This window comes from Dendrobates tinctorius, unplaced genomic scaffold (genome assembly GCF_039654945.1).
Source record: "Dendrobates tinctorius isolate UK_male_01 unplaced genomic scaffold, ASM3965494v1 ptg000177l, whole genome shotgun sequence".
NCBI classification, from domain to species: Eukaryota; Metazoa; Chordata; class Amphibia; order Anura; family Dendrobatidae; genus Dendrobates; species Dendrobates tinctorius.
The window spans coordinates 8,380,683-8,393,349 of NW_027361844.1; the positions used below are offsets into that span (position 1 = coordinate 8,380,683).

At 47.2% G+C, this 12,667-nt stretch overlaps 1 protein-coding gene across 3 annotated transcripts in view; it reads right to left on the minus strand.

The window, feature by feature from the left end:
* Window positions 1-12,667, minus strand: part of CDK15 (cyclin dependent kinase 15) — a 425,222-nt gene that overhangs the window by 353,301 nt on the left and 59,254 nt on the right. For all 3 annotated transcript variants that reach the window (XM_073551521.1, XM_073551520.1, XM_073551522.1), the window contains exon 2: window positions 9,839-9,870. In XM_073551521.1, coding sequence (XP_073407622.1) covers window positions 9,839-9,870 — 32 coding nt within the window. The remainder of the gene's footprint in view (window positions 1-9,838; window positions 9,871-12,667) is intronic.

Here is a 12,667-nt window from a genome sequence, read left to right on the forward strand (position 1 = left end):
AAATCAAAGGAAATTATAAAAAGAAAATAATCAGCACACCGATTAAACAAGAGAAAAGTGGAGGACTCCTTATTAGCCCATGTGGTAATATTTCAGTTCCATAGCAGAGAAATGATCTGCTATAGATCCAAAACTTTGTCACATGGGCTAATAAAGAGTCCGCCACTTTGCACAACTAATCGGAGCGCTTTTTATTTTCATAGATACACACACTTAGAGCAGATACTTATATTTACACCATGTATGCAGGACAGGAGGCGTAGACACAAAGTACACAGCTCTACACTATATACTGTGGTAAGGAATATAGAGTGGAGCTGTGTATATACTATATAGTGTAGAGATGGGCCAGTGTATAAAGTGGGGATTCCACACTATACAGTTGTGGCCAAAAGTATTGACACCCCTGCAGTTTTATCAGATAATACTCAGTTTCTTCCTGAAAATGATTGCAATCACAAATTCTTTGGTATTATTAACTTCATTTAATTTGTCTTAAATGAAAAAAGACAAAAGAGAACGAAGCAAAAAGCAAAACATTGATCATTTCACACAAAACTCCAAAAATGGGCCAGACAAAAGTATTCGCACCCTCAGCCTAATACTTGGTTGCACAACCTTTAGCCAAAATAACTGCGACCAACCGCTTCCGGTAACCATCAATGAGTTTCTTACAATGCTCTGCTGGAATTTTAGACCATTCTTCTTTGGCAAACTGCTCCAGGTCCCTGATATTAGAAGGGTGCCTTCTCCAAACAGCCATTTTTAGATCTCTCCACAGGTGTTCTATGGGATTCAGGTCTGGTCTCATTGCTGGCCACCTTAGAAGTCTCCAGTGCTTTCTCTCAAACCATTTTCTAGTGCTTTTTGAAGTGTGTTTTGGGTCATTGTCCTGCTGGAAGACCCATGACCTCTGAGGGAGACCCAGCTTTCTCACACTGGGCCCTACATTATGCTGCAAAATTTGTTGGTAGTCTTCAGACTTCATAATGCCATGCACACGGACAAGCAGTCCAGTGCCAGAGGCAGCAAAGCAACCCCAAAACATCAGGGAACCTCCGCCATGTTTGACTGTAGGGACCGTGTTTTTTTCTTTGAATGCCTCTTTTTTTCTCCTGTAAACTCTATGTTGATGCCTTTGCCCAAAAAGCTCTACTTTTATCTCATCTGACCAGAGAACATTCTTCCAAAACGTTTTAGGCTTTTTCAGGTAAGTTTTGGCAAACACCAGCCTGGTTTTTTTATGTCTCGGGGTAAGAAGTGGGGTCTTCCTGGGTCTCCTACCATACAGTCCCTTTTCATTCAGATGCCGACGGATAGTACGGGTTGACACTGTTGTACCCTCGGACTGCAGGGCTGCTTAAACTTGTTTGGATGTTAGTCGAGGTTCTTTATCCAACATCCGCACAATCTTGTGTTGAAATCTCTTGTCAATTTTTATTTTCCGTCCACATCTAGGGAGGTTAGCCACAGTGCCATGGGCTTTAAACTTCTTGATGACACTGCGCACGGTAGACACAGGAACATTCAGGTCTTTGGAGATGGACTTGTAGCCTTGAGATTGCTCATACTTCCTCACAATTTGGTTTCTCAAGTCCTCAGACAGTTCTTTGGTCTTCTTTCTTTTCTCCATGCTCAATGTGGTACACACAAGGACACAGGACAGAGGTTGAGTCAACTTTAATCCATGTCAACTGGCTGCAAGTGTGATTTACTTATTGCCAACACCTGTTAGATGCCACAGGTAAGTTACAGGTGCTGTTAATTACACAAATTAGAGAAGCATCACATGATTTTTCGAACAGTGCCAATACTTTTGTCCACCCTCTTTTTTATGTTTGGTGTGGAATTATATCCAATTTGGCTTTAGTACAATTCTTTTTGTGTTTTTTTCATTTAAGACAAATTAAATGAAGATAATAATAACAAAGAATTTGTGTTTGCAATCATTTTCAGGAAGAAACTGAGTATTATCTGACAAAATTGCAGGGGTGTCAATACTTTTGGCCACAACTGTATACTATATACACAGCAACATACTGTATGAACAGCTCTACACTATATACACACAACCCTACATTATAATTGACAGTATTATACTATACTAGAGGTGTGCCCGATGCGGTGGGGGTGGCGGTGGGGGTCCGGCGGCGGGTGTCCCGGTGGCGGGGGTACTGGCGGTGTCCCACTGGTGGTACTGCGCAAGGGCCTGGTACCACCAGCGGGTGCCATATTGGAAGACCCATCACTTGGGTATTCTGATATAGCGGTCGGCGTACTTCCGGTGCGGCGCGATGGATTGTGGGATTCGAGGACATCCAGATGGAAGTGGATGACGGACAATTTAAGGCAATTATATACATAGATTATGTTACATACTGCTGAATATATATCACATTGAGACTACTGTATATAGATATGTATATATGGGTGCTGGGGCTGATGTATATACGGGTGCTGCCGAGGCTGATGTATATACCGGTGCAGTGCTGGGGGATGGATGTATTTTAATTTAAACGTGTTTGGGCTGGGATTACAATCACCGAGACCCAGACTGAATACAGGCAGAAGATTACAGGTGCGGGTAGGAGCTCCGCAATTCCTGTGCTGTGTGTCTCAGTCCTTGAAACTTCAGGCTGCATCCAGGGGCAGTAGAGCAGAGCGCGCTCTCTCCGCTCACATAGAACGTCCTGATGTCAAAGGCAGCACGTTCTTAACCCCAGACATGTCAATGCAGCCTTAGGAAATGATAAGGGAATCAATGTCTTTCTTAAATAATGCAAGCAAAATATAGTTGCACGTGAACATATGATCACTATCGAGTTTCCCTGAAAATAAGACTTACCCCCAAAATAAGCCCTAGCATGCACATATGGTAGATACCAGACTGTCTCTTCTTCAGTTCCTTTAGACTCTCGCAGTTAAAAGATCTTTGGTGACATCACATTCATGTGACCATAATGTCACCAAAGGTGGTTTAACTGCATGAGTCTAGAGGAACTGAAGAGGAGACAGTCTGGTATGTACCTTATGTGCAGTATGTCTATACACGTGTTTATGTATGTGCAATGCATGTGTTTATACAGTACATGAGTATGTGTTGTGAGAATCATGTGGGAATAGTGGATGAGGGCAGGTATATCTCGCCCAGATTCCTTTCCTATGTGGCCTAGTCTGGTCAGTATCGCACCTGCTTGCTAATGAATAATGGGAGGTGGATATAAAAGGATGCCAGGTGGTTGTGTGAGTGTCTCAGCCTGGGAACACAGAGAGCCTGTCTGTGTGAGAGACACACGTGTGTGGAAGCAGTGTCCACTGCAACTGTGGTTTGGCTGGACGGGAGAAGCCCGCCAGTTGGTAGTTAGGTTGTCCATTGTTTAGTTAGTGCCGGACAGGCAAGGATTTGTTTTATGTTTTATTTCCTTTTGCATTGCTTTCACCGTTAATAAACCTGACCCAGGGTCAGTTACACCCGAATCCCAGCTCTGCGCCTGAGTTTCATGCTGAATGCATGTGACCTTTGACCCCAGCAAAGGCGATCCCGGAGTGTTTTATCACATTGTGGTGGAGAACGCGGGCATCACGTTGCAAGCATGAGCATGGAGGACGTGGTGAAAGCGCTGGTACAGTCCACCGCCGTCCAGCAAGAAGCTAATCGGGTGATGATGGCCCAGCTGAAGGAGTTGGTGGATATGACAGTTACCAATCGTTCGCTTCTCCAGCAGGTGGCGCAGCACTTGGCAAGCTTACCTGAGGTTAACCTGGAAGAACTATGACGACAGAAGATGACGTCGAGGCATACCTGACTACGTTTGAACGGACGGCGTTGCGAGAAAAATGGCCGAAGGCAAGATGGGCCGGCCTGATTGCCCCGTTTCTTTCCGGTGAGGCCCAAAAGGCTTATTATGACTTAGAGCCTGAAGCTGCGCAGGACTTTGACAAACTGAAAGCCGAGATCTTGGCCCGGCTGGGAATGACGACCGCTGTCCGTGCACAGAGAGTGCATCAATGGACTTATCAGCCGGATAAACCACCGCGGTCACAGATGTTCGACCTGATCCACGTGACGAAGAAGTGGCTACAACCCGAGGTGCTGACAGCGCCAGAGATAATCCAGAGAGTCGTCATGGACAAGTACCTGAGAGCTCTACCGCCAGCCCTGAGGAAGTGGGTAAGCCATGGAAATCCTACGATGGCAGATCAACTGGTGGATCTGGTTGAACGTTACTCCGTGGCGGAAGGACTCCGAGACGACGCTACCCCACCTCGTTCTTCATCATCTCCACGTGGAACCGGTAAGACTGTTCCAGGGAGTAGGGGAGATGGAAAAATCCCTAAGACAGTGGGGGAGGAAAACGGGACTGCCCGCACTGCGAGGCCGAGAGTAACGAACTATGGTCTAAGCAAGGGGCCCGTTAGGTGTTTCGCTGCCAAAAGATGGGACATATTGCTGCGAACTGTCCGGTCACTACTGAACCCATGCAGTGCGACGTCACAGACTCTAAAAACCGCATGTCTATGGTTGCACGGGTAGTGAGTGTGAATGCCGGTCAAAAGGATATGGAAAAACACTTGTGTGATTTAACTGTTGATGGCAAAAATGTGGTGGCATTGTTAGACTCGGGAAGTGTGGTGACTCTGGTGAAGGCCAGTCTGGTTTCAGCCCCGACTGAACCATCAGACAAATTTTCTGTAACATGTGTGCATGGAGACACCTGTTCGTACCTCACCACGGTCATATGCATTACAACTTCCTATGGGTCTGTGCAACATAAAGTGGGACTCGTCCCGGCGTTATTGCATGATGTTATCCTGGGCCGGGATTTTCCCCACTTCTGGCAATTGTGGGAGAATCAGTTGATGCCTTTGGGTAATAGTGTACATGATTCTTCTCCCAGGGCGCGTGTGGGTCCCGAACCCCGGGAAGAGGTCTCCCCGGAAGACTCGGGGGAAGAGTCTGCGGGAAATGACCTGCAGTTCCCGTTTTCAGTCATGGCGGATGATACGGAGGAGACCGGGGAAGAGGAGGAGGCTCACAGCCGTCCACCTCCCCATTTGCCGGATTTAGAAGTTCAGAAAGATGACTTCCAAAGCGAGCAAATAAAGGATCCTACCCTTTCTCAGTCTAGGACAAATGTAAAAGTGATAAATGTGGTACCCGTAGAACCTGGCTCTAGGCTGGCATATCCTTACATGGTTCTGGAGAATGATTTACTCTAAAAGATAGAGAAAAAGGGGGAAGATACGGTGCAACTATTAGTCGTGCCAAAACCCTACCGGCGGCAGGTGCTGGACCTGGCCCACGGACATGTGATGGGAGGTCACCTGGGAGTCCAGAAAACCACCGAAAGGATATTACACTGTTTTGTTTGGCCAGGCATGCATCACGATATCCATGTATATTGTGAGTCTTGTCCTAACTGCCAAGCCTCTGCACCTAAGCCCCGGTTCTGTAGCCCTTTGGTACCCCTACCTATTATTGAAGTCCCGTTTGAGAGGATTGGGATGGATTTAGTTGGGGCCCTTCCACGGTCTGCACGTGGACACCAACATATCCTGGTCATCTTGGATTATGCCACTCGTTACCCGGAGGCCATCCCTTTGCGTAACACGGCCACCAAGACGATTGCCAAGGAACTGGTGCATGTGTTTAGTCGGGTCGGTATACCAAAACAGATACTCACCGACCAGGGGACCCCCTTTATGTCCAGGGTAATGAAGGAGCTCTTCCGATTGTTACAAATCGAACCGTTACGCACATCCGTGTATCACCCTCAAACAGACGGGTTGGTCGAACGGTTCAATAAAACTCTGAAGCAGATGCTGAGAAAGGTGATAGACAAGGATGGGAAGAACTGGGACTATTTACTTCCGTATTTGCTTTTTGCCATCAGGGAAGTACCCCAGTCTTCCACGGGATTCTCGCCTTTCGAGTTATTGTACGCCCGACGTCCTCGCGGACTGTTAGACGTTGCAAAAGAAACCTGGGAGGGTCAGGTCACTCCGTTTAAAACAGTGATAGATCACGTCACACAAATGCAGGACCGTATTGCGGCTGTTATGCCTATCGTCAAAGAACACATGATACAGGCTCAAGGAGCCCAAAAAAGAATCTATGATAGGGGCGCCAAGATCCGTACGTTTGCACCCGGAGATAGGGTGTTGATCCTGGTCCCCACGGTGGACAGTAAGTTCCTGGCAAAGTGGCAGGGCCCCTTTGAGATCAAGGAAAGAGTTGGTGAAGTAAACTACAAAGTATACCAGGCAGGTAAACGGAAACCTGAACAGATTTATCATGTAAATCTGATAAAGCCCTGGAAGGATCGGTCTGCCTTGTCAGCGGAGCTGGCCCGTCCTGTCTGCTCGCATACCGTACCGGAGGTACGGGTTGCAGAGACTCTCTCGGAGCGGCAAAAGACTGAGGTCAGGCAGTTTCTACTTCACAACCAAAAGTTTTTCTCAGAAAAACCCGGGCAGACTACGCTAATAAAACATGACATCGTAACGGAACCTGGTGTCACAGTTCACGTAAAGCCCTACCGAATCCCGGAAGCGCGCCGTGAAGCCGTTTCCCGAGAAGTGAAGGCAATGTTAGAGTTAGGTGTCATTGAGGAATCGCACAGTGCTTGGTCCAGCCCGATTGTGCTAATTCCTAAACCGGACGGCACCATCCAGTTCTGCAATGAATTCAGGAAACTGAATGCGGTCTCAAAATTTGATGCCTACCCCATGCCCCGGGTCGACAAGTTGATAGATCGGTTAGGAAAAGCCCGGTATATTACGACCCTAGACCTAACAAAGGGGTATTGGCAGATCCCTCTGGTGGAGGCTGCCAGAGAAAAGACAGCATTTGCTACCCCAGAAGGTCTATTTCAGTATGTGTATATGCCGTTTGGTCTGCACGGAGCACCGGCGACCTTCCAGAGACTGATGGATCGAGTCCTGAGGCCACATAGGCAGTACGCTTCGGACTATTTGGACAACATTGTCATTTACAGCTTGGACTGGGAGACTCATCTCCAGAAAGTACAAGCTGTGATTGACGACCTGTAGGAGGCAGGTCTAACCGCGAACCCCAAGAAATGTCACATCGGGCTAGAAGAAGCCCGGTATTTGGGGTATGTAATTGGGAGGGGTGTTGTTAAACCCCAGGTTGATAAGATTCAGGCGGTTCAGGACTGGCCACAACCTGTCAACAAGAAGCAGGTGCAAGCCTTCCTGGGGATCGCCGGTTATTATCGCCGGTTCATACCCAATTTTGCAGCCATCGCTACCCCCCTGACGGATCTTACAAAAGGGAAAGACTCCGTCATGATTAAATGGAGTTTAGCGGCTGAAGAAGCCTTCCATAGCCTAAAACGGGCACTTTGCTCTCAGCCCGTACTGGTGACTCCGGACTTCCGCAGTGAGTTTGTGGTACAAACGGATGCCTCTGATACCGGTATCGGGGCCGTACTCTCACAAGTGAGGGACGGAGTGGAACACCCAGTCCTCTATCTCAGCAGGAAGCTGAATAAACACGAGCAAAGGTATGCAGTCGTAGAAAAAGAGTGCCTCACCATTAAGTGGGCTCTAGAGGCCCTCAAATATTACCTGGTGGGCCGAAAGTTCAGGCTGATCACTGACCATGCCCCTCTCAAGTGGATGCACTTGAACAAGGAACGGAATAGCCGGGTGACCCGGTGGTTCCTTGCCCTGCAGGCCTACACTTTTACGGTGGAGCACCGCCCAGGGGTACAGATGGGAAATGCAGATGCCCTGTCCCGAGTGCACTGTTTGGCGGGTGTCATTGCTCGACCGGAGTGGTCTGAGCAGAAGGGGGGGATATGTGAGAATCATGTGGGAATAGTGGATGAGGGCAGGTATATCTCGCCCAGATTCCTTTCCTATGTGGCCTAGTCTGGTCAGTATCGCACCTGCTTGCTAATGAATAATGGGAGGTGGATATAAAAGGACTAGATTATGGCCCGATGCTATCGCATCGGGAGGATGCGATAGCATCACACCTCTTGCCATGTTAACCCTCAACACACACACTCCTCACACCTTTCACCATCTCCACTCACTCTTTCACTCCACATACGACCCCTTCTCTCACTCCGTCTCTCATACTCACGCCGTCGTCGCCGCTGCTCCACGATCCCCGACATCTTCTTCCGCCGGCGCCATCCTGGATCCAGACGTTGTCCACGCCGGCGACATGTTCTTGCGGCGACGCCATCTTGAGTATCGTGAAATCCCGCGATAGTCAAGATGGCGTCGCCGGAAGAACATGTCGCCGGCGAGGACGACGTCGGGATCCAAAATGGCGTCGGCGAAATCTCGCGAGTTTTCGCCGACGCCATTTTGGATCCCGACGTCGTCCTCGCCGGCGACATGTTCTTGCGGCGACGCCATCTTGACTATCGCGGGATTTCGCCGATACAAAATGGCGTCGCCGCAAGAACATGTCGCCGGCGTGGACGACATCGGGATCCAAAATGGCGTCGGCGTAATCTCGCGAGATTTCGCCGACGCCATCTTTTTGGATCCCGAGTCGTCCACGCCAGCGACATGTTCTTGCGGCGACGCCATCTTGAATATCGCGGGATTTCATGAAATCCAAGATGGCGTCGCCGCAAGAACATGTCGGCGGCCTGGAGAACGTCTGGATCCAGGATCGCGGCGGCGGAGGAAGATGTCGGGGCAGTGACGATGACGGTGTGAGTATGAGAAACGGAGTGAGAGAAAGGAACGTATGTGGAGTGAAAGAGTGAGTGGACGTGAGTGGAGGTGAAAGGTGAGAGGAGTGTGTGTTGAGGCGGTGTGGTGTGTTGAGGGTTAACATGTGCGTGTGTGTGTGTGGTGACGTCACCGGTTACAACTGGACGGAAGTTGTTACAACCGGAAGCTGCTTAGGGCATTTATTATTATAGATGCCAGGTGGTTGTGTGAGTGTCTCAGCCTGGGAACACAGAGAGCCTGTCTGTGTGAGAGACACACGTGTGTGGAAGCAGTGCCCACTGCAACTGTGGTTTGGCTGGACGGGAGAAGCCCGCCAGTTGGTAGTTAGGTTGTCCATTGTTTAGTTAGTGCCGGACAGGCAAGGATTTGTTTTATGTTTTATTTCCTTTTGCATTGCTTTCACCGTTAATAAACCTGACCCAGGGTCAGTTACACCCGAATCCCAGCTCTGCGCCTGAGTTTCATGCTGAATGCACGTGACCTTTGATCCCAGCAAAGGCGATCCCGGAGTGTTTTATCACAATGTGTATATATACAGTAGCTACATCAACATGATGTAATAATTGATTTATGCTTTATATTTGACTTTTTTTAGTCTTTTTGTATAAATGTTATATCTTTATTAACATTAGCAGTCTAGAAAATTCAGCAAACAATCCAAAAAAAAGAAAATAATGAGATATACAAAGGCTTTTTTCACGCTGCCTTTTGAACACTGTTGTTTTGAGATTCCACTATAGGTTTTTTGTCAATTGCAGTAAAACCATAGAAAACTTAGATGACCTTCCTTATCATAAAGTCATAGAATGGTAAAGTGGTAAAGGGACCTCCAGGGTCTTTGTGTCCAACCCCCTGCACAATGCTGGATTCACTAAACCATCTCAGACAGATGTCTGTCCAGCCTCTGAAGACTTCCATTAAAGGAGAACTTACCACCTCTCGTGGCAACCTGTTCCTTATAAGTTACCGTTTGGATCCTACGACAGATCTTGTACAGGGCCACGACTGATATCAACGGAAGCCATGACACCAGAAAGAACAAAGCCTTATCAATTCCCAGGGGTCTATCCGAAATATTGCTTCCGCATTGTGATTGACATGGTTTTAGTCTTACCTCTTCATAGCCTGTGTGTTTTTGTTTCAAACCTATAAAAAGAATAACATTTCTGAATTAGAAAATGCTCATCTCCAATGTATTATCTAGAGCAGTATCTATTACAATTGCCTTAATGAAACATGTATTATCCAGAGAAGCTAAATGAGTGATACTTTCTGATGTGGAAGCATGTTCACAACGTACTTTGCATTCCATCTTCCTTTTATATAACTGTATTATTATTATGGTTGTCATGGCAATAGCACTGAGAATAGCAGAATCCGAGGATGAGACAGAAGGCTTATTTGTCTTGTAAGGAGTACGACTCTTATAATAGATTTCTACTGATTTTTCAGTTCAATTTATGCAAAGCTTTATATCCACAATGTGCATTAAAGTTGTAATCCCATATACTGTAATTGGCCAGAAAACAACATTTAACAAAAAGATTAATTGCCTTGCAGGATTAGTCAAACACTGCAGCAATGCTAACAACTACTTTTTGGATTGTTTTCTGGCTCTAAACAAGAACTAGAATCCTTATTTTCCTCCATCTAATTTTTTTGCATTTACATTAAATATATTTTCATGTCAGCATAAGCAGGACCAGTCTACATTGTACCTTGGCATGGGCACAGTGAGCTTGGACCTTCAGGCTGCATTCACACATCCATGTGCTCTCCGATTCTTACAATGAATAGCACACAGACCCATAGAGTTTCATTGATCCATATACACATCCATTTTAAGAACTGATGTCCAATAGATGAGCTTCATAACAAGTCTTACATTCATCCTTTTTGCAGATAAGACTAGGTCATCAAATTTTATAGGGATCCATTATAAGCAGATGAAATGGAAGACATAGGGCCAAATTCATCAACATCGGCATTGTTCTCGCCGTTCTTAATGGGGAGTCAGACGCTCCTAATTCATGAAGCGGTATTCTCCTCTTCATCAAGCAGGAGTGTCAGACGAGTGGCGTACACCACGGTGTGTGCCTCATCGTAAATCCTGCTCCACTCCCTGCTGATGTAGGATTTGTGGCGTAGCAAATACCACCACTTGTCATGAATTTGACAAGCAGTGATCACTAGAGTTGAGCGAAACGGGTCGAAAAATTTCAAAAGTCGCCGACTTTTGGCAAAGTCGGGTTTCATGAAACGAAACCCGACCCTAGGATGAGGTCGGCCACGAGGTCGGCGACTTACGCGCCAAAGTCGCGTTTCAAAAGTTTGTTTTGCGCTCTTTTTCAGCCAATCAGGATCCACAGACACTGTGGGCAACGTGATGACATAGGCAGGGGTCACCACCATCTTTCAGAAGGGCATGCAAGTGATTGGCTTGCTTTGGTGGACGTCACAGGGGGTATAAAAGGGCGTGCACGCCGACCGCCATCTTACTTCTGCCGATCTCAGTATAGGGAGAGGTTGCTGCTGATTCTGTAGGGAGAGCGTTAGGCAGGAAAGAAGACAAAAAAACTGCTTCTGCTGCTAGCGATTTGGCCTGCACAACACACCAGTCACTGTGTGTGCAGTGCAAGGGGAGGCTATATAGTGGTGTATCAGTGGTGTTGGTTGTTGGGCTGCCTTCTAAGGCTTCCTGACATTCCTGCATTGCTGTTTACCCACTGCTCCGCAAACTGCTTTTTTAAAAGCAATCCCAATTTTTTTTTTTGTCCTGAGAAGAAAAAAAAACTGCTTCTGCTGCTAGCAATTTGGCCTGCACAACACACCAGTCACTGTGTGTGCAGTGCAAGGGGAGGCTATATTGTGGTGTATCAGTAGTGTTGGTTGTTGGGCTGCCTTTTAAGGCTTCCTGACAGGCTGGCATTTCTGTTTACCCACTGCTCTGCAAACTGCTTTTTTAAAAGCAATCCAATCTCCCTTATCCTCTAGTCCCTTTTGTCACAGCTGTGCCATCGAGCCAGTGACATAGCGCTCAGATATCAGTGGGCCTCACACAATCCAAAAGTGTCCAGTGTCCAAAAGTGTGTGCAGAGATTCAAAATCTCCCTTATCCTCTAGTCACTTTGGTCACAGCTGTGCCATCGAGCCTGTCACATAGCGCTCAGATATTCATTGGGCCTCACACAATCCAAAAGTGTCCAGTGTCCAAAAGTGTGTGCAGAGATTCAAAATCTCCCTTATCCTCTAGTCACTTTGGTCACAGCTGTGCCATCGAGCCTGTCGCATAGCGCTCAGATATTCATTGGGCCTCACACAATCCAAAAGTGTCCAGTGTCCAAAAGTGTGTGCAGAGATTCAAAATCTCCCTTATCCTCTAGTCACTTTGGTCACAGCTGTGCCATCGAGCCTGTCACATAGCGCTCAGATATCAGTGGGCCTCACACAATCCAAAAGTGTCCAGTGTCCACAAGTGTCTGCAGAAATTCAAAATCTCCCCTGTCCTATAGACACCTTGTACCTTGTTTTACATTACTATATAGTTTGTTGGATTTTGTCTACATTTCTACCAAAAATGAGGAAGGCTGGTGGAAGAGGCCGTGGAATTGGGCGGGGGTTGGCAGCTGGTAATGATGGTGTTGGTGGTGGATCTGATGGTAGTGGCAAGAGAAAAATAGGACCGAATGCAGGAGGTGCTGACCCTGCATCATCGTCTGGCTACATAAGGCCTCGAACGCTTAGTTTTCTAGGAGTTGGCAAACCGCTTTTAAAGCCAGAGCATCAGGAAAAAGTTTTGTCTTACATTGCTGACTCAGCCTCCAGCTCTATCGCCTCCTCTTCTTCAGTTGTAAAAAGTAAAAGCACTGAGTCGTCATTGGAGGCTCATGTTCATGAACCACACCTTTCCTTGTGTCCTTCACCCCAACCAAGATTGAAGGAT